The 26,475-nt window shown below is 40.3% G+C and overlaps 3 protein-coding genes across 7 annotated transcripts; 1 reads left to right on the top strand and 2 right to left on the bottom strand.

Moving 5' to 3' along the window:
* The first annotated feature begins 455 nt into the window (after nucleotides 1-455).
* rrbp1a (ribosome binding protein 1a) lies at nucleotides 456-16,184 on the top strand. Of its 4 annotated transcripts, XM_010792031.1 has the most exons (27): nucleotides 456-658; nucleotides 2,769-3,684; nucleotides 4,759-4,913; nucleotides 5,042-5,164; nucleotides 5,779-5,931; nucleotides 6,072-6,190; nucleotides 6,379-6,532; nucleotides 7,572-7,710; nucleotides 8,871-9,052; nucleotides 9,140-9,174; nucleotides 9,266-9,341; nucleotides 9,447-9,484; nucleotides 9,574-9,655; nucleotides 9,749-9,789; nucleotides 9,882-9,960; nucleotides 10,048-10,140; nucleotides 10,255-10,341; nucleotides 10,427-10,516; nucleotides 12,089-12,181; nucleotides 12,265-12,315; nucleotides 12,420-12,500; nucleotides 12,912-12,995; nucleotides 13,192-13,269; nucleotides 13,889-13,972; nucleotides 14,087-14,185; nucleotides 14,778-14,939; nucleotides 15,022-16,182. In XM_010792031.1, exons 2-27 carry the CDS (start codon nucleotides 2,787-2,789, stop codon nucleotides 15,058-15,060), a joined length of 3,315 nt encoding a protein of 1,104 aa, XP_010790333.1. In that variant the 5' UTR covers nucleotides 456-658; nucleotides 2,769-2,786; the 3' UTR covers nucleotides 15,061-16,182. The 4 variants fall into 4 exon arrangements, with proteins under 4 accessions (XP_010790333.1, XP_010790330.1, XP_010790329.1 ...); XM_010792028.1 differs by having other exon boundaries at nucleotides 8,871-9,174; nucleotides 10,051-10,140; nucleotides 15,022-16,184; XM_010792027.1 differs by having other exon boundaries at nucleotides 8,871-9,174; nucleotides 15,022-16,184.
* A 470-nt stretch (nucleotides 16,185-16,654) lies between these two features.
* Nucleotides 16,655-19,036, bottom strand: LOC104963441 (cofilin-2-like). Its single transcript, XM_010792026.1, has 4 exons — nucleotides 18,932-19,036; nucleotides 17,706-17,992; nucleotides 17,249-17,325; nucleotides 16,655-17,128 (listed from the first exon to the last, which is right to left on the bottom strand). Exons 1-4 carry the CDS (start codon nucleotides 18,932-18,934, stop codon nucleotides 17,022-17,024), a joined length of 474 nt encoding a protein of 157 aa, XP_010790328.1. The 5' UTR covers nucleotides 18,935-19,036; the 3' UTR covers nucleotides 16,655-17,021.
* A 1,683-nt stretch (nucleotides 19,037-20,719) lies between these two features.
* LOC104963440 (cofilin-2-like) lies at nucleotides 20,720-24,594 on the bottom strand. 2 transcript variants are annotated; one of them, XM_010792024.1, is made up of 4 exons: nucleotides 24,505-24,594; nucleotides 22,031-22,317; nucleotides 21,800-21,876; nucleotides 20,720-21,697 (listed from the first exon to the last, which is right to left on the bottom strand). In XM_010792024.1, the coding sequence occupies exons 1-4, from the start codon at nucleotides 24,577-24,579 to the stop codon at nucleotides 21,582-21,584; spliced, it is 555 nt and encodes a 184-aa protein (XP_010790326.1). In that variant the 5' UTR covers nucleotides 24,580-24,594; the 3' UTR covers nucleotides 20,720-21,581. The 2 variants fall into 2 exon arrangements, with proteins under 2 accessions (XP_010790326.1, XP_010790327.1); XM_010792025.1 differs by lacking the exon at nucleotides 24,505-24,594 and adding an exon at nucleotides 24,350-24,441.
* Between the last annotated feature and the right edge of the window lie 1,881 nt (nucleotides 24,595-26,475).

Here is a 26,475-nt window from a genome sequence, read left to right as displayed (position 1 = left end):
TGACCATCATAAAGCTTTAAAGTAGAGGTAGAACTGCTGATATATCTACATGAATAATTTCACATTCCTAATGTTTTTGGAAACAATAAAAGGCTACTGTTACTGAAACTGTTAAGTCTGACTGTGTACACGTAGACTGCAATCCGGAATGGAGTTCAAAACGCAGGGTTCTCTTTGAAAAGGTAAAAAGTAGTCTCTCAAAATAGCGAACATTACTAAAGGACAAGGTGAATAGCCTGCTTTAAACGATTTCCTTCAGCAAATTCCATGAGTAAAAGTATAGCCTTTTCTTTTCAAACTTAACTTTTGTTTCATTCAAAAAAGGACACGACTTCACAAGCCTTCTTATTACCACAAAGAATACAACTCCCAGCATGCTCATTTCCGGTTTGAGTGCCTCCTAGCCAATCAGAAGCCTCCTGAGTTTATGGCAGCTATCTGGGGCACAGGGCCAGCGCGTCTAGCCAGCTCGAAGTGCCACGACTTCACAGACCACGGATTCTCCAGCGGAGTGAGGGGGACAGCACTGGGAAAAAGCTAGTTAGCTAGATAAATAGGTTGCTTTGCAGAGTGGTCTCTTCACAAGTTACAACTTGAAGCGTTTTGCCCTCTCTCCATTCCCTTTGAAGCCAGCAGGCGTAGCTACATCTCCAGCGAGGTAACGTTGAGTGTGGGAGTCCTGGATTTCTTTTAATTCATTTTAGTCATCGTTAGTTAGCTTGGGAAGCTATCTGCTGCTAACTCCTGATGTAACTGCTGGTACAGAAAGACAGCCGGATAAAGTTATCTAACATCATTTAAGATTTTTTCCCTAATTAAGCATTTAGTTATCTATTTTATTGTAGCTTCTGGAGGGTAGTTTTGTTACGTAAACCGGCTCTTTATAACATAATGTGTAGCACGATAGCCAAGTTCATTGATTCCTAGTGTTAGCTACAATGCTAGCTTGCGAGTAAGGATGAATCATTTCATATAGAAGTATTTACAGCATAACACACATTGTATTCGTTGTAATGTAAGTTGGATGGACAACGAATAAGAGTTGCGTTTAGTTATACAAATCAGACTTCTTTCGGTTGTGTCCTCACTGTTGTAATGTTTGATGTTAAATACATTAATGTCTGTCAAATACTTTTGCTTTTGTATTTAAAGTACCGTATCGACTAACGTTTGGCGAATATTTCTCATCGTGAAGTATGTCTGCAACTAGTAATGACTGTCCTTGGAGGAAAGAAACTGTATGCATTAACAAATTTACTTCCACGACGTAATAAAATATTTTCTTTTTAGATGAAGACTATTGCATCTCTTATAGGTATTCCAATGCTCATGAATGAAATATAGATACTTTAGACTTAGAAGTTATGTAATGGTTATGCAAACTTAGTTTAATCTTATAGTCCTATCTTTAATGGACATGTAGTTGAAACTTCAGAAAGTCAGCCCAAGTCCTATTTCTCAGTTAATTCGAGATGCACTGACGTGTGTCATCATAAATAAGCAGGCAGTACAAACTCGCACTTACACTTCTTGCTTTTAAACCTGGCATCCAACGTGGACTCTCGACTGGGTTTCGATTACCCTGGAGTTGCTCAGCAGTTTCCCTTTACGAAGTCACACTGTTTGTTTGTTTTAAAATATTAAAGCTCCACAATGTCCCCTCTTAGCATTTTTATATTTCCTGATAGGATAACATTCCTTTCCATGATATAAACAAGGATATAACACACAGCGCTGCAGGAATAAATCAAATAATGAGTTTTAGTGTCCCTAAGATGCTATCTACTCTGAGCCAACTTTCCCCCCCTGCAGGCTGAACTTTCTGGTTTGTGCCACCCTCCAAGAGTCTTAAAGGGACGGCTAAAAGATCCTTGAGGGGATGTTTTTTTTCAGGGCAGGAAATTAACACTCACCATCAGCCAACTGCTGGACATTTTTGCAGTGTCTTGTAATGTACTTTTTGGCAGGAAACATTTTCACCGCTATGGTTGGAATAGAGTTCCCTATCTTAAGTTGTTTGGAAGTGTATGTAGTTGATTGATCTTTCACACGTGCACTCCAAACTAGCTCTGATTACTTCATCAAATATTAAAACATTTTTTACTTTTTACCTACACCTGATTCAGTAATCTTTCCATCCATTGTTCAATATAGTATCCATTTATTCTCGTTGTATAATGAGTCCAAAAACAATGGCGCTGTGTGCTGATGAGTAAGGTGACATTTTCATTTAGAAAACACTGTACTTTAGTTAATATTTTTCCACCTTGCAACAGCAGTGGTATAATATATTGTTTTGATGTGAAAACAATTCAAAACAGTTTCAAGCAAAACCAATTTGAGATAGACATTTGGACAATTTCTCCCATAGGATATTTTCAATTCTATGTTTTTAGGAAGTCTTAGCCTGGGGCTGATATTTAATTGTATTTACTTTTGGCGTAGTTGATTTTGGTGCAGTCAGTGCTCTGCTGTTTGTCACACAGGTTGCTGATAAGATTTGCTGGTCTGCATTATGTAGCCAGCCTCGGGGCATATATTTATGGTGGTAACAGTGACACCTTCAGGCGATTTTTCTCCAGACATTATAAATCACAATTCTGTCTCATTACCGGTCTGTTAATAAAGCTGCGTTTCAGTTTGCCATGGCACTGAGAAATGCTTTTTACGGTATCAGTTTTAGGAACAGCATCAGTTTATTTTGGAAAAATAATATTTCTATTTGTGTCCACTGTATTGACAAGTCTGCTTCTTTTCTTTTTTTGTAGGTCAACTGAAATTTCCAAATGGATATCTACGACCCCCAAACCCTTGGGATAATGGTGTTTGGTGGATTCATGGTGATCTCTGCACTTGGGATCGTTCTTGTTTCCACCTTCTCCATGAAGGAAACCTCCTATGAGGAGGCCCTGGCTAAACAACGCAGTGAGTCAGGTAAAATTCAGCCTACTCGCTCTGACAAAAAGAAGAAGGACAAAGTGGCCGAGAAGAAGGGCCGTGGAAAGAAGAAGGAAGAAAAGCCCAATGGAAAGATCCCAGAGCCTGAGATAATTGAAGAGGAAGTCATTGAGCCTGCTGATGCCCCAGTTGAAGCTGCTGCCCCAGTTGAAGCTGCTGAACCTGAACCTGTCCCTGCTGTTGAGGTTAAGCCCACTGCAGCCCCTGCCCCAGCAGAAGCCCCGCCGACACCTGCTGCCGAACCAACTCCTGCTATTTCTGAGCCCTCCCCTGCACCCTCACCGAAAGAGAAGAAGAAGAAGAAGGTGACGAAGGTCGGGCCAGCCTCTACCAAAACAGTCGTGGCTGCCCCCGCACCCGTCACATCCTCCGCAGCCCCTGTGTCTGCCCTGACTAAAGCGTCTGCCCCTGCGCCAGCCAAAGCTGCTGCAGCCCCAGCCAAGACTACACCTGCTCTGACCAAGACTACACCTGCTCTGACCAAGACTACACCTGCTCCGACCAAGACTGCACCTGCTCCGACCAAGACTGCACCTGCTCCGACCAAGACTGCACCTGCTCCGACCAAGACTGCACCTGCTCCGACCAAGACTGCCCCTGCTCCGACCAAGACTACCCCCGTGCTGGAAGCTGTCACTAAAGACGTCCCTGTAATGGCGGTGCCCCCAGTGGGATCTCAGCCAGCAAAAGGACAGAAGAAGGCCTCCAAGAAAAAGGCTGAGCCTGGTAAGCAGATTTTTTTCAGAGATATCCATTTATTATTTTGCAGCTATAACTGTATTTGATTTGAGAAAAAATCGAAATAGTATGCTGTAATTTCTATATTTTTCAAGCAGTTATTAAAGTATTCAAATATTAAAATCTACAGATACATTTCATGAGGGGAAGACAATAATACTCGCTCATTAGACCTAAGAGTCCTTTCTGAAGTGTGCATGGCCAAGACCCTAAAGGGCATCCCATGAACTGCAGTTTCTAGTCTGGCCACTATGCCAAAATCACAGCATGGCGTAACACTTAGGTGCGATCTTATTACACTGATTTATCAGTATTTTTGAATAAATAATCAAACTTTTTTAATCTAAAAGATGCCTGTCGTTTGGTCTCTGCTTAATCCGCTGTCAGGTGTGGTGGACTATTGTTGTGCTTGACGTAGTTAGGGGTCTACAGTTATCTGCAAACTTCACTTGCCCTTCTCTAATTATCAAGGATCAAAGACTCTGAACTCTTATCAATATGTTGTTAAAGTAAAACCATCATCGTCAAAATTAGCCCTCTCCTTGGAAGTGGAAACTGCTCGTCTAGACAGGAACTACACTAGCCATAACACTGGTGATAGTACTCGGACATGATGGTGGAGCGGGGGCACGTCTGCAATGTTTAGCCCTATTCACTCACAATATAAGGCAGTAATTCCCTGTCAGTACTGATGAACTTCTAGCTGTGTGCTTGTGGAGAGTAGTGCCAATGGAAGAAGTGGGTGATGTCTGGCACTCAGCTCTGGAGGGCATAGAGCCTGCCCGCCTGTCTAAACACCACTGCCCTGTTTGGTTAGCTAACAAAGGCTCTTAGTGCCCTGACAATGGTGGAAGGCAGCAGAGTACGGTTCTCTCTTGCCTGAGGGCTTGTCTCCGCCTGGTGCCACAGTGCTCCATCATTTTGCCTTTCCGACGCTGCCCGGAGCCCCAGACCCAAAGGAACAAGTTGCAACCTTGTACTTTTCCTCTTACAATGTTGTTGGAATTGATGGTTCACTGTAGCTTTCTGAGCTTTTTTTTTTGCTCCGTTTCCCCTCTTTAGTGGCAGTGATGGATTCCCCTGATGCTCCTCTGTACCTGCCCTACAAGGCCCTGGTTTCCACCATCAGCAGCATGGTGTTCAGCGAAGGAGAGGCCCACAGGCTCATCGAGATCCTGTCCGAGAAAGTTGGCATCATTCAAGACGCATGGCACACGGTATTGAACTCATCAAGAAAAAGACACATGTTAAACTAACTGGAGTGCAAAGGCTCACTGAATGCATATGAGACTTGTAGGGAGGCCCACTTAATGAATTTTTGCTGTTTATCTGTGTACGTTTTCAGGCCTCTCAGAAAGGTGACCCAGTGGCCATGCTGAAGAAGCAAGTCGAGGAGAGAGAGAAACAGCTGGCGGCAGAACAAGAGGATGCTACTGCATCAAAGAATCGTCTCAGAGAACTCACCAAGGTTAGACGTCTCTCAGAAAAATGTATGTGCATGTGGTGTCATATTATTTCTACATCCTTCTGTATCCATGTTGGCACCCCTATGAGACTCTCAGTACTCATCACACCATAAACCAAATTGTTACATGGATGAAAATCATGTAAGGCATTAAGTGTTGTTTTGCTTGAAGGTGTTAGTGGAATAAAAGTTAATGTAGTTGCCTACCTCTTTTGTCCTGAAGGTGGCACTAGAGGAAAGTTAACAGTGTGACTGAAATAAACAGGTCAAATACATAAGGAAGAACGCCAGCCTAGAGGCCGCAGGTCCATCCTAAGCTTCGCTGCAAGAATCTTTTTTTTTAAATGACTGATTTGTTCATGATTAGGAAAACTCACAATAGTCTCTCTCTCACATTACCAGGCTTTAGAGAAAATCAGCGGGCTGGATGCAGAATACCAAAGTCTATGTTTTTTGTTTTTTTTATGTTGCCCTGATTCCAGAGTTGAATCGAAAAATGTGTCGTTCTCTTGGCACTGGAGGAAAAACACAGATTTTGAAATGGCTTTTTTGCCCTTTGTCCATGGACTCTACAGTGAATCTGAATGTGCTCTCTGACCTTGGTGTCTGTTTTTCAGGAGCTGTCTGCTGAGAAGTCAAAGGTGGCCAGTGTGGAGACCAGGCTGAGTTCCCAGCTGAGTAAGAGGGAGCAGGAAATGATTGCTCTGCAGGCCCGCATGCAGGCCAGTTACCAGGACCATGTCGCGCAGACCCAGGACCTCAATGGAAAGGTCTGTCCTTATAAACAATATTACAGTTCAGATTCAGAATCTGGCTGCTAATTATAAATAGATTTTTTGTAAATTACTTCTCTTGACAAGGATGTAATTAGCTGTCCTAAATGACTGTTTTCCTAACTTTTTTTTTATAGATCGTCAGCCTGCAGGACCAGTTAGAAAAAGGCCCCAATGCCCAGCTGGTCCGTCTGCAGCAGGAGAACTCCATCCTGCGTGATGCCCTCAACCAAGCCACTAGTCAGGCCGAGAGCAAGTGAGTTTTCCCTGGAGCAGTTAATGAAAAGCAGTGATCCAAACTGACATGCATTTTACCTTACTAATCCTAATTAAAGTGACAATACAATTGAAAAAGTAGTCAAATCTGAACCTTTTTGTGAAGCCTCCTGACTCTTTCTGCCCCTGTCTCTGCTTGTGTGTCTCTGTCCGTTATTCTGTCCTCAGGCAAAATGCGGAGCTTGCCAAGCTGCGTCAGGAATGCACCAAGTTAACCAAGGACCTCGGAGAGAAGACGGGGAGTCTGCTTGCTGATGAGCACCTCAAGAAAGGGCTGGAGGCCAAGGTCTCCGCTACTGAGAAGCAGCTCTCCCTGATGCAGGTTGGCCTGGCCTTTGCTTACACCACATTAAATCTCATTATAAATTACACTGGTTGTGATCACGTTACCACATGGAAACAAATGTATTCATCTTTCTTTTCTCAATGTTGTTTCTGACAGTTAGTTACAGAGTCTCTTCAGAATTCAAGTTTAGACCTTTCCCACACACCCCCTAACCCTCTAATGTTATGGTACGTTGAATTGCCTTGTAATCACATAGCCGAGGGCTGGGCTGGAATGTAGCCATACAATAATGGTGCTGCAGGATAAGGCTCCTCTGCACCAGCTGGAATGTGAGCGAGTCTCAGCACCTCTCCAGCCCTCTGTAACAGGCTGTATAGTATTTACAACACATGACCCTCTTACAGAAGCACAACCCTGTCTTGCTTTATCTGTTCATTTGCTCTTCGTACATATACCATCAGCCTACGCAGTTACCCTCTGATGGAATGCTGTTTGTCTGAACTGTTACGGGTAATGTTGAGCAAGTCAGTCAGCACTTCCCGATAGTCAACTGTTCATTTGATTTAATCATTTACGAAACATGCGTCCTAACAGTTCTTCAAACATGTTACGCAATGGATCAGTCAATATACATTACACATGCTCCAGTGATGCAACGTGATCCTTTCACATTTCTTTCACTTTTTGCTCCCTTTATGAAATAGGTTACTGGTAATGTGAGCCTTCTGTTTTCAAAAACAAATCTGCTTAGAATGAATCTGACACAAAGGCACAGGCAGGCTAATTATCCCCCAATCCCCTTCAAAGACACTTTCTTCCAAACAAACTTTAAGGCTATCAAAATGTCTGTTTATTTAATTTCTTCTTACAAAACTTCTAACCGGAGCTTATTATGATTATGTCAATGGTGGATGTCCTGTGAGTATTCTCATATACTTTTTTCTGAATGTGTCGCCATATGATGTTTCAACAGAATAGTTCTGCAATTGAAAAATCACTCCTGCCAAAGCGGGATCATTTTGTGGACCTCTGCCGCCCCCTGCTGTTTAATCATGTCGATTAATGTTGTTGTCAGGCCAGCTATGCGGAAAAAGAGCAGGCGTCCCACAGGAGGATTGAAGAGGTGTGTGAGGAGCTCAGAGCAGCACAGGGGGCAAACAACAGCCTGCAGGCCACTTTGGACAATGCCCAGCAGGACAGCAGCTCATCATCAGGTCAGAATGGGGGGAAACCAAGTCTTAAAGGTCACCTATTATTCAAAATCCACTTTTTCGTGTCTTTTATACATAAATATTTGTCCCCTCTGTGAAAGTTTCAGGAACAAAGACCCCCCTCTCTTTTTGTCCTGATCCATTTATATAAAAACCTGTCTGAAAATGAGCTGATCAGATTTTGGCCACTTTGTGATGTCATAACGATTCTTTGGCTTGTGTATCCAGCTGTACAATAGCTGCCCACTGCTCCAACTGCCAGGATGGGTTAAATGCAGAGGCCACATTTCACTGTGTGCTGTGTGCTCTGCATGTGTGACCATTTAAAGAGGGTTTCATCCCTCAGATTCTATCTATCTATCTATCTATCTATCCATCTATCTATTAGCCGATAACAAACCAAGGTAACACCTTATCTCCTCCGAGAGCACCATTGTGTTATTTTTAACCAAATATCTCTCAGAGGGTCGTGGGGAGTGGCTCCTTATCTTCATCTAAAGTAACAGACAGAGAATCAGCCATTTTGAAACAGGGCTGAAACAGAGGGGTTTATGGGATGCTACAATGCACGATCTGTTGGGTATTTTGAGCCAAACACCTCAGAGATATGTTTTGTATATAACTGAGAACTATAATATATATTGATGAATAACAGCATAATAAGGACCTTTTAATGTTGACAAGACGATGGATTGGGGTTGGCTGCTTGTGAGTAAAATCAATGAGAACCAGTGGCATTATCACAGAATATAATACACAGGGTTTTGTCTTAACCAGTTAACAGGGGAGATGCGCCAGCTTACTTTTGGCATGCGCCCTCATTTCAAAATGCCAAGTGTTGTATTCATGGACGAGTGGCAGGCAGCAGGCTTACACTTAAACTTTAATTTCTGAATTAGAATGTTTCTTTTACATTCCTTTTTTTCTGAGGAAGTAAATAAACAGTTATTCTGGATTTATTTGTTGTTTGAGGTGCAATATATGACTCGGCAGCTTTAAAACATGAAGACACTATTATTTTCTGCTCCACTCTAATGCATTAATTTCGTCAAAAAGTGGGCGGGCCCTCATTTTGACTGGAAGTGACGTTGGCGCCCTCATACCATACTTTCTAGAAAACCCCTGTTAAACATAGACTACGTGCTGTCTATTGGTCCCTGCAGACTTCCAGGTGCGTATTGGGAGTTTGGAGACTGAGATCAGTGAGCGCTCCGCTCAGGTGGACGCCCTCACTGCCCAGCTAGAGGAGACACAGGCAGAGAAAAGCCAGCTTGTACAGCAGGTGGCCACCATCAACTCCCTGCTGGAGGCCAATCAGACCAAACAGGAGGAGGATAACAATCAGGTAGGACAAACTCTGCAAGTTAGAGAATGGCCTCACGCTTTTACCGCACAGCCACCCTTAACAATTTGTATTTGTCTGATTCGACAGGTGGATGCTGCAGAAGTGGAACAGCTCAAGCTCAGGTAAATGTTTTAGATGACTTGTTGACAAAAAGGCAACATTAGACCCAGAGCTTTTCCATGTATTGATTGAAATTCTATGCCATCTGTTCAGCCTTCAGGAGAGAGACAACCAGTTGAACACACTTCACGAAGAACTGAAGCAGCTGCAGATGAAGCAGGAAGCTGCTGTAAGTGTCGCAAACATCTGGTGTGAGATTTATTGCCAAATAGTATCACTTCTTGATTGAAAGAAACATACTTTGCTAATCACAAATAATCTGCTATTCTAACAGGAGAACACTATTGTGGATCTTGAGCAAAAAAATAAGAGGTATGGAACTTTTTGCTATCCATTTGTTTGATTTAAATGTTTTGGATCTTATCAATAGCTTATCCCAAATTGTGTCCTTTTTTTTTTAGTGATGACCTCGGCCTTATTACATCACTTCAGGAAGAACTTAAAAACCTCAAAGAAGAGATGGCGCAACCTAACAAAGCACCAGTAAGTCACTCTCAATGTCTTGCAGCATTCATCACCTTTCCTGCAGGACAAAAATAAGGACCCCTGACTCATTTAATGCATACTCTGTTTCAGCAGTCTGATAGCTCCCCAGAGCTGGAACAACTACAGAACAGGTATGAGTCTTAGAATATGTGAAGAGATCATTCTTACTTATTGTTAAGACTGTTGTAGATCTCCATATTGACTATTTTGTTTCTTTGGCTAGCCTGACTGAGAAGGAGGCCCTTGTCACTTCGCTACAAGAGGAGCTGAGAGAAGCGAGAGAGAAGACAACCAATGATGCAGTAAGACCGTCTGTGCACACTAGTGCTTATTAATTGAGACCGCTGTTCTCTCCATCACCCTCCTGATTATGTGATCCATTGTTTTAGCAGAGCGTTGCAGCAGAACTGACAGCTTTCCAAACGGAAACCAAAGGAACTCTCCAGACACTCTTCCCACATATACCCATAGAGACAGAGCAGGTAGGAACAGAAGATTTCACATGAGAAGTTGCTGAATGGTTTTAATTTCTAATGAATTATTCTGTAAAAATAATAGACATATTCATTATTTTTGTATTTTGTCTCCTCATATAGTCAAACTGGTTACAAGTATATACACAGAAAGCTCAGGAGGCACTCAGCCAGCAGAGCCAGGAGCCTCAGTCGAGCACAGAGCTGCCTGTAAGCTACCATTTTCTACTCTCAGCAAATACTGGTTAGAATAAGCTGTGCTGAAAAACATCTGAATGTGTTTTCTTTGTCTTAGGAGCTGCTTGAGAAACTGAAGGAGGCTGAGGAGAGCCATGGTGTCCTGCAGGCTGAATGTGAACAGTACAGGATCGTCCTGGGTGAAACTGTAAGTGATTGGGGAAACTGAGATGTGTTCCTAATGGGATATATTCAGGGTTCGTACGGGTGCTGGAAATCCTTGAAATTGTACGAGTTGTTTTCTAGGTTTGAAAAGTGCTTGCATTTTGGGAATGGTGCTTGAATTTGGGATAAAGTGCTTGAAATTGTAAATGCTTTACTTCGCTTTTTAGATTAAAAGAAAATAAAGAAGTCGGAGCGAGCTTAATTGCTTCGCTTTTACATAAAACAGCTCCGCTCCGGCCTTCCCGCGCTATGCGCGTGACCTGCAAGTGTTTTTGTTACGTGTGTGACCTGGGCATTTTGATGAGTGATAGATGACAGGAGGTTGCTGTTTCAACAAGCGTTGGCTAGCAGAAGACAAATACAAGCCACGGGTTAGACAAGGGTCAAGCCCACGAGTAGCCTCCTGCAAAAATAACGATGCGAGAGTCTGCGCTGACGAGCCACATGAAAGGTACGCCGTAGTAAAGCATTTTAGATTAGGCTAACGTTGCATGTTACGTTTGTTTAAGCTAACGTTAGCGAGCTGAATAGCGAACTCGATGAGGGATAATAATAATTGCAGGGGACAATCATTTCAGAGGAGCGTACCTATGTTATGTGCGTTACAGTCGCCATCCTGTGGTGTTCAGAGGATGAAGCACTCACTGTTGTAATTCAACCCACTCTCACAGCATTTCGTGTTAGGAAATATAATCTATTGATTCAACACAGTGATTTTAAAAGCAATATATTTCTACTGGTAGTATGTTTCGTGCCTAAACTAAATGTGACTTGCTCTATCGAAATCAGTCGTGTGTGTGTGTGTGTGTGTGTGTGTGTGTGTGTGTGTGTGTGTGTGTGTGTGTGTGTGTGTGTGTGTGTGTGTGTGTGTGTGTGTGTGTGTGTGTGTGTGTGTGTGTGTGTGTGTAAAAACACTCACAAGAAACACCGGCTGTTGTTATGCTTGCTGTGAAGCTGGTAAAGGTGCAGCTAGTTTGAATGACTTTGTATACTGCAGGGTAGCTTGTGAATTTACTCCAGGTTGAACTAAAGTCTGATTTAATACTTGATTATATTTCACATCATTCATCCAGATCTGTAAAGTAACTAAAGGTATTCAATACATGTAGTGGAGTCAAAGTACACCATTTAACTCTGACTAATGTTTACTGCAAACCTAAAAGTACCTCAAAAATAATAATTAATATTGAAAAGTTATTTGGCTGATTGTTTTATATTGGCTCAGCCAGGTTATATGGGATGCCCAGTCCACGTACAGATGGGTCACTCATTTTAAAATATTAAACTTTTCATTTTTCATCCTCATGTAGAATTCTATTATGAAACACACATTTGGTTGTTTATAGCATAAAGAACATCTGATTTAATGGGAGGTAGGGAAATTATCATTTGAGTGTAAGTATGTGTATATAAATATGTAATTTACAACAGCTGTAAGATGCTTGAAAATGCACCTTGAAAATGCTTGAAAAGTGCTTGAATTCGACTTTGGAAAAGGTGTAAGAACCCTGTATATTCATACAGCTCATTTATTCCTGTTCCCTTTGTCCTTCAGGAAAGAATGCTGAAACTTCTGCAGAATAGTGTGGAGGAAGGAGAGCTGGTATGGAGGTCAAAGATGGCTAACACGGAGGAGCAGCTCAGAGAGGTAAGTGATGATCCCTTCTTGAAATGACTGTGATTTGTTCATGATTAGGAAAACTCACAATAGTCTCTCTCTCACATTACCAGGCTTTAGAGAAAATCAGCGGGCTGGATGCAGAATACCAAAGTGTAGAACAGGTGAGGATTTTCTTTTTCCAACACTTCAAAATGTCCTCTTGATGTAAACTAATGAGATATGTGTGCTGCTATGTGTAAAACGTGACTTTGGTTCTTTTATGCAGTTGAAGGAGCAGATGATGCTTCTTGAAGCCCAGCTGGAGAAGCAGTCAGAAAACCAGACGACCTCAGAAGAGACGGAGCCGGTAATGAGAAGTTTAGATCTACAGCTCGACCATTAGGGACGATTTTCTTATTACTTGCATTATTAAATAGTGTTCTTGCAGATACAAAAAAAAAAAGCTGTTCGCAAAGTCACGTCTTTTCAATTTGTTTTTAATGTTATAAAAATGTCACAATCCACAGTCCTCTTTTGTTGTATTTCTTTATATCTTGATATTTATCTCTATACTACAACAACATTTAAGAGCATTTTCTACCCTTTTTTATTGATTGAATAATATGATTTAATATGTTTAATTATTAAAACTTATAAGGAGTTTTTATTAAAAATTAAAGTCTAGAAATGCATTTCCCATATTTTAAACTCTTGTAATGCATTTTTAAAACAAACCTGTCTGACACATGTTCATTTCTGTGCCGTGCTCTGTTATCAGCTGACACTGCAGCTGTCGGAGAGTCAGAAGCAGCTGGATGTGGCCCAGAAGGAGGCCCAGGCACACAAGGAGGAGCTCGCACAGGTGACTTTACTTAGCTAAGCTGCTTTCCTATCCTTCAGACCAATACTTTCCACAGTCGTATATGCCAGTCTCACTGAGATGACACATGGCAAGGAATTCCTGGAAATCCCTCAATTGATCTACAAGCTACAGCATCTTTGGCATGGAAATGTGTGGATGGGGTGGTTGTGTAACTAGTGGCGGCTTCATGTTTCAGGTCAGAGAGCAGCTGGGCGAGATCACGATGCGGGCTCAGCAAGAGCAGAATGGCCCATTTGAGGCTCAACCAAGTCAGGTCAGGGTGCAAAGGTCACAGTGCACCCTTCACTTCCGGTCAGAGAGTTCTGGACAGAAACTCTAAACACTTTTCCTATTTGTTTTGTAACCATTTTTTGTAGAGAATTTCCTAAAAGTAAACGTTGATTTCATTAAGATATTTTCTTTATGATCTGGTTTAACACTTGGTCCAACCCCCTGTCCTAAGTCAAGGATGTGGTCACGGTACACGTATACTCAGTGACGCGTCCTGACAAAGGGCTGCAGTTCCAGTCCGTCCAGAATTCCTCTGACATAGCTGCTGTTTATGCTAACCACTGTTTGCATTGACTCTAACCAATGCTTTTTTCTCACCTTTTTCAGCATGCTCACTTTTGTTTTCAGATATTTGTTGTTTGTATGATTCCTAACATCAACAGAAGATTTGTGCTAGCCTTCCGTCTGAAATAGTCTGAGGCCAACAACTCTGGACACACGACGAGCAGCGTGCGTGCGTGCGTGCGTGCGTGTGTGTGTGTGTGTGTGTGTGTGTGTGTGTGTCTTGCTGCTGCTTTTGCACAACAGTGTTTGCATACACCTGCATGCTTCAGCCTTTGTTGGCGAGTGTGTATTTATTATTTTCTTTTTTCTTCCATTAGTTCCAAAATAAGTTGAGTCAGACGACGGAGAAGTTGCAGGAGGAGGTGTCTCACAGACAGCAACTTTCAGAGGAGTTTGAGCAGGTATCAGCCATTGTACATGCTCTTTTCTTTGTTTTGATTTGTGTTGGTCTATTCACACCCGAGGGTGACTAATACATTCTGTGACTAACATGAATTTGTGTTATCATCCTCTAGGCTCAGAAGACTATAACAGACCTTCAGGCTCAGTTGGATCTTCTGAATGTTTCTGCTGAGTCACCAGAATCTGACACAGAAGATGTTGCACAGCTCACGGTGCGCTAACCAATAACACCTAGAAAATGTTTCACTCTGATAGATGCTTTGTGTATTTAAATACTGTTCACTTTCAGTACAATTCATCCAGAGCGGTCATTGATCAGAGCTTTATGTTTTTCTCAGCAGTAGGTCATAAATGTCTGTACAGCACTGATCCTCACTAATGTTAAAGAGCCTCAAGCTTTCAATATAAAAAAAAAAACATAATGAAAGACAATAATATGAATAAATATTTAACCAAGAATTTGAGCATAATTCAAAACATTGCTCATTCCTATTATATTGAATTTTTTACAATTGAGTTGTACAAGGCCGTTTTTTACTATGCACTATTTTTCCTAATGAATCTTATATTTCATAATGCCAAGTTTATTAGGAATAACTGTTATATAAAATCTAAATGACCGGCAATGAACTCTGAATGGAAGCATGGAAAAGTAACATTTCAGAAAAATGAACTGAGCTTTATAGTATTTTATGGTTACTGGAGTTTGGCTTTATTCTGCGTCTTATTAATTTTATATTAAACATCTTCATTTTGAGTCTCCTGTGTGCTTTGAAATAACGAATGGTACTGCTGTTGGAACAGGAGCGCCTGGAGAAAGAGAAAAAGCTGTCCAAAGACCTCGGCCAGGCAGCCACCAAGCTCCAGCAGCTTCTCAAGGCCACTCAGGAGCAGCTGACCAAAGAGAGAGAAACCGTGAGAACACTACAGGAGCACCTGGAAGACAAGGTGGAGACACCTGAAGTGGTAAGGCTACTCACACACAATTCTAAGCTCAAACTTTCTTAGCATGCTTGGCGATTTTGACACTATATTTCTGTTTTTCAAGGGAGAATACGTGGAGCTGAAGGAAGGAACTTCTGTCTGAAAAGGAAGTTCACTGCAGACACTACAAAAAAAACCTGCCAAATAAGCCTTATGATTACCATAGTTATGCATTCCAAAACTATTACTTTCTTGTACTGTAGTTGATTGCATTTGTTGCAACTGTAGGAATCAAGTGTTTGATATTATGAAAATTTCAAAGTAAGATTAGAGGAGATGATCCTGCTACGATCTTTATTGAAACCCACATTCGATCAAGAGATTCTGGCTATGTCAGAAGTTATTTATCCCTCTGCCTTATATTCCAGACATTTACCCATAGTTCAGTGTTAAAAAGGGAAACCGATTGTACGTCAAACGTACATCAACCTGTGCAATTACTTTGTATGTCTTTTCTATGTGGTTGAATGATGAGAACATTTTATGGTTCAATGTTTCATTCACTTTAGAGCCTGCTTTCTTCTTAACTGGCTGCCAATTACACACAATTTGTATGAATGAATAAACTACAATGTAGCTCTATTTCCCGTTCAGTGTCTGTGCAATGAGTGCAGGCAGTAGGCCTACGCAAAGTTAAAGTTGGTTATTGTGTGTTATATTTGGACAAAGCTTCAGATCTGGTGTGCATTGAACTGTTACATCTGCAAATACAGTAGCCTAGATCGCCCCATGATACTTAAAACAGACTGTCATTTTAAATTGTAAACAATCCTGCCAGGTTAAAAAAAGGCTGTAGCCTATCCGGAAGAGGTTGATAGGAAGTATGACAACGCAGCAACATCGCATCATACAGACACATGAAGGTCATAAACTAACCAGAGTAGCCCCAATCAATCTCTATAGGCCTATCCTTCAATAACAAGAATTACTTTTTTTTTTAAAGGCCGTTTTAAAAATGCGTCATTTCCTAAAGCTTACCGACAAGGAAGTATATAACTAGGTGGAGTTATGTTTGCGGGTCTCTTCAACAACCATGTATGGCTTTGTTTCTGCACAATGTTTTGTCATCCTCCCGCCCATCACACACAAGCGTAATTTTCGGACAAATATCAGGAAGATTTTTAATACGGAAACGAGCGTGTGTAAGGCGGATGTGGTGTTCGTCGACAGCGGGAACTACCTTCCTCAGGATGCCACTGCAAACAGGTTTCCCTCAATTTGGCTTGAATTTCAATAAACACCTAATTGAGACGACTCACGTTGGTTGATTTGCGGTACATTTCACTCGTTTAAACAAAATGCCAGTAGACCTAGAATATTTGAAACGGCTATTCCCGTGCTATGGCAATAGTTGGTGCAACAATAGACACAAGTACAAAAAGAAAACTGCTGAATAATTACCAGATAAACTCCCTAAAGTCGAAATGGTGGCCAAATGAACATTTGTTCACTTGTAAACAAAATTGTTCAACACAACGTGAATGGAATAGCTATTACCTTTATATTTTTGGAAGTAAAACCGTTTCCTTTCTCTTACATGACTTTATGATAAACATTAAGCCACAGCCTATAAACCGATTTAGAGAATCCTTTTGAAATACATCCAGGTGCTAAGACCAACTCCCAGCTACCTGCTAATTATAGCCTGATACTTACCTGCTTTAAGTGAGAGAAGAAATAATCACACCCATGTCAAATCGGTTGAATAGAGTTTATTTGACAAGACAGAGTCCAACAGCTGCTGCATTTTGACTTTGATAAACGCATGTAAATGGTACTTTTACAAAGTGTAACAGTCTAGAAAAAAACATCAAGTATAGAATGGTTATTTTAAAGGATGAATAAAATTACATCTCAACAAGACTGATTTCACAACCAAATTGGTGTGACAGGGCACATTTGTTTGTGGTACAGGAATCTAACCCCATCTGGAATCCAATCCTTCCCTTTTAGTTTTCTTGGACCAATTCAAAATACACATAATTTGGAAATGTTGCATTTATCTACTCAAATCCCTTCCAATGCACCTTGCCTGAAACGGGAAAGGTAGTTTGTTTAATGACCCTATGCTGCGTGGCCCTCAAGTTTTGATACTTTTTGTTTTAGGCGATCTGTGAAACAGTCAGTGTCCATATCTTCAATGTCATTCACCTCCAGAACATGCTTGACACCTGTTGAAGAAATAAGAGTAACTTAAAATAGAGGGAACACCATTCCACTAGAACTATGTTAAGTCAATTAAATGTGATAAAAACATTCAAGCAGAAAAAGAAAAAAGAAACCCAACTTACCCTGCGTAGTCTTCTGGATAGCAGATTTTGAGCTAGCATACTGCATTCTACCTTTGAGTACTGAAGTGCCAGGAGCCCTGAGGGGAAGAATAATTCCACATTAGTCTAGTGTCGCACCCAGGGGCGCCGTAAGGGGGTGAAAAGTTAGGACGATTCTAAGGGCCCGTGACTGACAGGGGCCCAAACAATTTTAGAACATTAAGAAAAAAATGTTTAAGTAACCAATGTGATTATCTTTTCATGGGGCCCAAAATCCCCTCACTTTAGGATTCTCACACACAATAATATAAATCCATAGAAAAAGCTCTCAAATACATGTGAGGATTTTACAAAGATAACATTGTTAGTCCTTCTCTACAGTGTACAGTTAGTTAGTTGAGGATGCAGATGGTTTATACATTTAAGCGTATTTAGGGCTTGAATGTATATAATGTGTATGTAAAGTACTAGGACCTACCACATCATAAAGACCAGTTCCTCTTTTTTAATGCCTTCCTTGGTTTCAAAGTGGCAGTCGTACAAGAAGTAGCGGCACTGATCAGCCAGCATCAGATTCTTGACGAACTTGTAGACATCTTCCACGTCTTCCAGATCTTTTTGCCGGTAGATTTTCTCCACTTTAATTTCCACATCGATATGAAGTACCACAATTCTTATCCGTTCCTTCTCGTCATCATCACTTTTCACTACTTTCATTGCATTGAAGATCTGCTTCACTTCGTCAGCGACTTTTACTCCAGACGCCTGTTTTGAGAAGACACAAAACATTAGATATTTAGCACAAAAAATATATACACGTGTTGTCACATTTGAAATGTATCCAATGTTTGACACATTTTAGGTTACAGAGATATCGTTAGACAAAAACAATCAATAAAATGCAGTTCAAATTGATACAGATGGGTAAGATGTTGTATTTTGAAAATGAGAACTACAAATCAAAGAGTAGATGTAAGTGGATGGATTTAATTTAGATTCAGTGACTGGCAAGTTCCGCACCAAATCTTATTTTAAAGATAAATGTTCATAGTCTTGTAAAATGATATTAAATTAAATAAAGACCACAGTATGATCACGTTAGTGAGATGTGGGTCTTGGCTCCTGTATGAGCAAACTTTGTTCTCTCATACTTTGAGACAGAAAGCAGAACTGAAGAAATTAAGAAACAGGAAGTTCTTCAAAACTAGGCTTTAGGGAGAATTGTTAACACTATTAATGCAATTTAATTTGCAAATATTCCATCAGCTTTCAGCAGTAGCATGCCATGGCTGTAACTTCCCTGTGAATTTTTAAAGGCCTTGGCTCTGTCACATTCCAGTCATTGTGGAACAAGTTAGCACAAGAAAGACCGCCCCAAGGGATTCTCTCTGAACAAGTTTGAAGCACGGACAAGGCTCCCTCCATTTTGGAGGCAAAACCACACCTTGAGCATGCACTTTCAAATTCCAAACTCTCTTTTCACTCAGCAAACTATTCACTCGTAGGAACATCAAATGAACATCTTACACTCTGTAGATATAATGACAACCAAGCTTCACTGGTGTTCAACGTTTTACATGCTGAAATTAGTGTGTTACTTCAAAGTTTCATCATCTCTACATGCATGTGCTTTGGGGCACACATAAGTTGTTAAATGCCACAGCACAAGGTAATCCTGCCATATTCTTTGTGAAAGGTACTCACCATTTTGCTTGTGATGTGTGAAGGAAACAGGCAACTGAGAAAAAATGGCAGCAGAAGTCAAAATGCTGAAGGGTCATAAGGAAGCAGAGCAGGTTGACTCATAGAGGAGGAGCTGGGCTGAAGACACCACCTCCAAAGTAGCCCATCCCCCTCTTCCCAGGTGTGCGAGACAGTTTCAGCTGCAACCTCAGCATTTGCATTTATTCACATTACATTTGATGCCTAAATCACATTAGATTTATGGGCTTCATTGTCCATCACAATTAAAAACATTTTAGTCACACTTTCCATCATCAGTTAGGTAGAGACAGAGGCCTTCCTTTTTAATGCAAAAACCAGGTGAGCTTGAGTCACTCACCGGTGGGCGCGGCACAACACCCTTATATGGAGAACAAACCTGTCCACATACTTAACTTATCTTCTGCTGAGATGCAGCTCAGTGGCCTTATAAGGTAAAAAACAAAGGATGAGTGCTCAAGTTAAGTCAAAGGATTTATCAATCTACCTTAGGAAAATTGAGACGTTACGCCTCCATGAGATTCCAATTGTCGTAATAGTGTTGATCTCCAACACTTAGATTTCCACTAAACACTGTAAATATTCAACAGATTTATATACTAACAACAATCTGGACAATATTAACTTCAAGTGTACATTTTAATTTGTCAACATAGTTCCTGATGTTTTTCATTTTCTGTAAAGAGTGGTGAGTCAGTGCAGTTTACATGATTCACAAAAAGTAACGCTGGTGCACATTTCTCTATAACATAATCCAATAATTTAAACTTTTGTTCTAAATAATTTAAATATCAGTCAAACATTTAAAAAATGAGGATTTTCCTAGCACTTTTGTAAACGAATCAATGTTGTTTGAAATGTGCAATGTAATGCTGTTGTCTGCCTCAAGACCATGCTTTTTTGTAGGCATTAAATAAAAATACTACAAATATCAATGAACAAAAAGAAAATTGTCTAGTCCATCTAGTTAAATTACTGCACTTTATTATTATCCATGGCACTCTAATGTTCTTCCTCATTTTTAGATGATGGATAGTCCAGAAACGTATTCAAAACTCTTCTTTTGAAACAGCATTCAATAGATACCAAACGCTTCCTCCACAGTGACTATTTTTAAATAGAGATACTCTGCTTCAGCATCACAGTGGCTTTGCTTCTCTTGTGGGGCTCAGTGGCTCACAGAGTCAGAGTCCCGCCCACATCCGGACTAGTGTCTGTTTCAAAAGCAGAGTGCATAAATGTCAGCACATGTCATAGCTTGCCTGCTTACATTCACACTACACGTTGCAAGCCTTGGAATCTGTGACTTGTTAAGAAAAACTGAAATATCCTGTATGTTAAATAGTTGAAAGCCTGTTAAGCAAAAGTATGATAGTTAGGTATATAAAGCCATCTTTTGGAAGCCTAAAGTTTTTATTTTTTATTTGTTTTATCATAATAACTAAGGTAAGGCCTGTATGCCAGTTCTAATGGTAGCGGGTAGTAAAAGGGGAAATAAAACCCTAAACCACACGGAGCAGGAAATGGCTGCTGCATAACTCTGTGTCAGTCGAAAACTTCATGCTGCTGCAAGCACATTGTCAATTTGGCCACAACCCTTTCAGTGACGTTGAAGCAGCAAACCTAAGTCTATGAGAACTCTGACATCTACTGGTAAATTACAAAACCTGAATTGTTCATCTGTTTTTGCTTTGTGTAACATGGGGTGTCTGAATCTCTCGTATGTTTGGGGATAACTAGTTTGAGGAAGGAAGAAATGTGAGGAGACGATTTGCATTTGCTAGCTCAACAGAGCCCAGATTTATTACCTCACCAGCAACAGTTAACCTGAGGTTGAGGTGTCCCCAATAAGTCAACTCAATCAGGATGGCTAACCTGCCGCTTCTTTGAACTTCACAAACACAATGTAGCAATTTGCACATATAACCCCTTTGGCCAAGCATGTAGATACTGCTCAGCCAAAAATCAACTGTGGTGGACACCTCCCTCAATAAAACCACAGCTACACATTACTCATAAGCAAGAACTAATACCCAGCATTACAATATTTTTGCAACCATCTCCTTTTCTTACTGAAGTGTATATGTTTGAAAGGCTTGAAAGCTCGCTAAACATGCAGATGTATTCAGTTTGTCAATACTGACATATTTGTTTGCCTAAAGCTATCATATATACGTCTAATTGGACAAGCATCTAATTTTGTTTTAGATTTATAGTGACTATTTTTCAAAAAAGATAAAGTGTACCATAACATAGATGGGTTTGCCTTTTTGGAGGATATTTAATGCAAATGAAACCATGTATGATTTCATTAAAATGAACCCTACAAATTGTTGAAGGGCCCCCGCCCACCTCATGGGCCCTAAGCCTGCACTGCCTGTTATTTACATCCTTTTATGGCTGTAGAATAACAAGAAATGTGGAAACAATTACAAGAAAAAAACACCAAAGTCTCATTAAGAATGTTAACGAATGAATAAAGTTACACCCGGATAAAACTATTTTTTAAAGCCAAAACAGTGGGCTTGGAACATTTGGAAGGGTACAATGACTTGATTTCGGAATTGTTGCTATTATCCCCTAACATTCCATCAAATGTGCCTGTTATGAAAAGTGGGAGGAGCAGTTTTGTTTAATTACCCCTCAAAGGGTGCCCCTCCATTTTGAGAACATTATGTTTAAGGCGTTCTGCGAAACTACCCGGCTCCATATCTTCAACGTCATGCATCTCGAAGATATGCTTGACACCTGTTGAAGAAAACATAGTTACTTAAAACAGATGAAACTCCATTCAACTTGAACTGTAAAGTCAAGCGTAATGAATGTGATAAAACATTGAACAAAACTTACCCTGCACAACCCTGCACATAGCACTTTTTGAGCTAGCATACTGCATTCTACTTTTCATAGGTCCATTATCAGGAGCCCTGAAGGGAAAAATAATCTTATCAAGTGTCCCACAGAGACTTTACTTCAAAACATTCAAACATAGGATAAGAGTAGACTTTAAATAGGATTTTACAAAGTCCTTCTCCTTCTAAATACAGAGTATTTAGGCTTCAATAAAAAACAAAGACCTACCACATCATAAAGATCAGTTCCTCTTTTCGACCTGACTCCTTGGTGTCAAAGTGGCAGTCATACAGGAAGTAGCGGGACTGGTCCGGCCGCATCAGATCCTTGATGAACTTGAAGACATTGTCCACGCCTTCCAGATCTTTCTCTCTGTAAATGTTCTCCACTTTAATTTCGCCATCAATCCAAAGTTGCACGATTCTTATACGTTCCTTCTCATCATCGTCGTTTTTGACTACTTTCATGACATTGAAGATCTGCTTCACCTCGTCAGCAACTTGTACTCCAGACGCCTGTTTTGAGAAAAACACAAAACATAATATATTTTGCACAACGAAAATAATAAACCTGTCACATTTAAAATGTATCCAATATACAAACATTTTAAGTTATAGACAGATCACAAGAGTAACACACAAAGTTACGATTTTCATCGTCATAACTACATTGTAGCAATGTATGCCTACGCATGACCAATAAAAGCCTTGAACCAAAGACAAATTTGAAGAAATGCCTCACGGTTGTATGCCTCCACCAACCAGCCATTTACAGTACATCGATGTCTGTCTAAAATGTGATCACTCTGTTCATATCTCCTAATAGACATTTCTGTGAAATTGTCATAATTATCATGGATTCTTGTGTTATGGCAAAAAAAACAATGCTTTGTGAGGACATATTGACACTTGACCAACAATAATACTTTTTTCATCCCTGGGACCAAGTGAACATTTGTGGCAAATTTGAAAACTGATTTAAGTTTACCCATTTGGATAAGATTTTGTGTGTTCAAAGCATCTGGTACTAACCTGTGAAACAACAGCTAAAGATACTTTGCTGATCAGAGATGGGGTTAACTGTGGTTCAATTTAAGTTAACTGTCAATGCAGGCCCTGCTGGCTCTGCTCCCCACGAAGCAGCCTCCCAGCAGTGGTGGAGATGAGGCAAGGGTACGAGTCGTTTTTCCTTTTTCTACCTCCCATTTAATTATAATTTTTTTTAAAACTTGCAAAACGTTTTGGGACCATTGCAAATCTCGGGTCAGCTCCACCCTCTCATTCTCTAAACCTAGGGCTGTCTGGGGATACAGAGACTCACCATCACCTCTGGAGGAACATCTGGTACTACAAGACAGGCCATACCAGGGCTAAATGGTTAACATGCTTATTTCCGTAGCTATCTCTGGAACCCAACCCATAGACGTCCTGGAAATAACGTCAACTCTGTAACCTCTTCACATTCTCTTGGGTTAGATATAATGCTTTAAACTACAATTCAGGCCAAATCTTACACATTAGCACACAAGCTGCTCCATGCTGGGACCCACCTCCCCTGTTGGACCATTTTGAGTCCCGGGTGGGAGAAGGAACTGACGTCTAAAAGTATAACGCCAAGTTAAACATTACAATCATATTATTTCGACACTGTAGCTAGCTATTCTATTGTCATTAGCAAAGTTAACATTAGCCCAACAACCCAATTAAAAAAAAATCTTATTTAATAATTCAAGTTTATGTTACCTAACTTTCTAAGTTACAGCTATGTCGAAATATTAAAGTTGGGTTTTATATAATAAAATATAATATGGGACATGTTAACATTCTTTATAATAAGGAATAATAAGAACAATAAAACAGACACGATTTTCCGTGATGAAGAAGCGTTCCCAGGATCTGAAGTATAGGTCATAGCCTGGTGCTCTGCACTGGGAAGCTATTCGACATGCAAATAAACCAGCTTTGAACTAACAACACGCCATGGGTCTTGCCATATTCTAGTCATTGTGAAATCATTTGGCACAAGACGACCAACAAGCAAGTTTTAAGCACGAACAAAGCACCACACCTTGAGCAATCCCAACCCAATAGGTTTCACAGAGAGCAGAGCTCTCTTTCTCATGAATGCCCTGATCACATTCATCCATCGATAACTTGAAGCTGCCCAGTATACTGATCCATTGGCCACTGAGCAGGGCAAGGGCTTTGCAAAAGGTAAATTCAATGGTGGTTATGAGAGAGAGGAAACTGCTGTTTTTCACTTTTCCAACCCTGGTCTTCAGCTTAGTCCTCTTTCATTTAGGCAACCGCTAAACTGTCTTTTTACCTAGCAAACCATTCCATCAAGAGAAACATCTGAAACAAATCTTACACTTGATATAACGACATATAGGCTAATACAGTTGTAGTGTAGTGTATGTAGTGTTAACATGAGAATTATCACTTCAATCATCTCTATTGCTTGTCCTGTGGGGCACAAATCTGCCAAGGAAGTTTAAATGATACAGCACTACACAATCCAGCCAAATCATTTGTAAACGCTACTCACCATGTTGCCTCTGTTGTGTAATGGAAATAAGCTGCAATAATCAAAATGTTGCAGGGTAATAAGTAATAAGAGCAGGATGACTCATAAAGGAGGAGCCAGGATGAATGAGCACACCTTTCAAACTATTTGTGTCACAAGGGTGTTTCATATCTTACCTGTTTGGCAAGAATGAACACAAAACTACGATTACAATTTGAGTGGAACAAAGTGCTCTCAGTTGTGGGTGGCATTTGGGTCCTTGTTTCACAATTACTGCAGTCGACACCTACAAATCACAATTATGTCACGATTTTAGTTTTGTCTGTCTAGTCATGGTTTTATTTTGAAATTCTGTTCTTCCTGTGTCTTGTCTTCCTTCCTGTGTTTGCCCTCCTGTGTCTGATTGTCTGATTGTATTCACCTATTGCCCTTGTGTTTATGCCTCCCCTAGAGTTTGTCCTGCTTCATGTGCTCCCCAGTTCGTTAGTGTGTATTTGTGTCATGTTTTTCTGTCATCTGCTTTTCAAAATAAAGCTCGCCTTTTGTTCCTTGACCTTTTTGTCCTTTTTTCAACTGCATTTGGGTCCTGATATTCCCCATTCCTGACAAATTAAACTTTGATAAAGTTCTGCTTCTTTTAACAACACAGCAACAACAGAGATAGTTATATTCCTGTTTCTTTGTATCCAATTCCAATATCCTGTTTTATTTTGAAAGTCTCTCCTGTTGTTTCAGTTCCTGCCCTTGTGTGTTTCCTGATGATCATCACCAAAGCTCTGCTCTCCTGCACCCAATATCCTGTAAGTTAGCCGATATGCCTACACAAATTGGACCTACTGTCTTTGCTCCTTGGTCAGTTTGTCTTTATTGCACTTTTGTTTGGAGTTGTGTGACCTACACTTGAATGTGTTTGCCTGTCTTTTGGAAAGGCCGTAAGCCATACTTAAGATCATTCTGTGGTTTCTGCTCCCTTCTCATCTTTATCTGTGTTTGGGAGTCGACTACTGCTCTTTTGGCCGTCTGTTTATCTTGAACTCACCTTTCTCACTTTTGTACTTTTCAACTGAGTAATCAGTGCACTTGCATCCATAGTTACGATCTATTCTGGGAAAATCCCACTTTCTGACACAAGTCAAATGTTTAGTGGTAACTAGTTTGATGAAAGAGGAGAGAATGTGCTTTGCTAGCTCAACAGAGCCCAGATGTATTACCTTGCCACTTGAATCAGGTTTTTCCAATATATGTTTTGTAGGCTACAACAAGCTTTTAATTTTGTTTGAGATTGCTTCCAACTATTTTTCAAAAATATTCAACTATACCTTGTTATGAAACTGGGGAATGGCGTTGTGTTTAACAATCTGCCAAAGGGTACCCTCCTATTTTGAGAACTTAATGTTTAAGGAGTCCTACAAACATTTGTTTGTAATACGTAAGCCCAACCAGCCAGATGTTTTTTTGATAGCATATATGTTATTTTAGCATGATTTTAAAAGCCTAACTACCAAAAACTGTTTTTGATGCAGTTTGTTTCTCGAGACTGTGACATGGGAATGTTTTATTTTTGCAAGTGCTTGCAAAGAACCTCTCAATCAAAGGGTGTCCTGCACTAAACTGTTTTATTGTAGAGATCACTACAGTATCTTCTTGATGTTTTCTATTCTATATTTCTATCACGCCTTCTACTTTCCCCTTTCTTTTGTATGTAGGCTACTCTTAATATTTAAATGTTTTCATCAAATAAAACGTATTCAACAACAAAATTCAATAACGTGCTTTAACCACTAGGCGGTGCGGGTTAAAAAGACAGTGGTATAGTTAATAAAACATGATAATATCAAACATAATATGACTATTAACTTTATTGTGAAATTAAAACAGAACGGTAAAGGAAAATACAGTTTCAGTCTCTCGATTTGAAGCTTATGCATTGTACCATGAACCTGTATAGACCTGTAACAGTCAACTGCATGAGGAGTTGGAAAGGTAGTTCAGTAAATATCTTTAAAAACTACAAAAANTATCTATCCATCTATCTATCCATCATCAAACAGCTCAATGAAATGGAATGGAACCACGGCAGACTTTCCAAAACTGGAATTGGACGGCTCCATTCCCCGGCTCCAGCAGCATACTACTTTGTTCTACTC

This window comes from Notothenia coriiceps, unplaced genomic scaffold, assembly GCF_000735185.1.
Source record: "Notothenia coriiceps isolate Sejong01 unplaced genomic scaffold, NC01 NC01_scaffold00036251, whole genome shotgun sequence".
Taxonomy (NCBI): domain Eukaryota; kingdom Metazoa; phylum Chordata; class Actinopteri; order Perciformes; family Nototheniidae; genus Notothenia; species Notothenia coriiceps.
The sequence above is the reverse complement of the archived record's forward strand: the minus strand, read 5'-3'. Positions and strand labels throughout refer to the sequence as shown.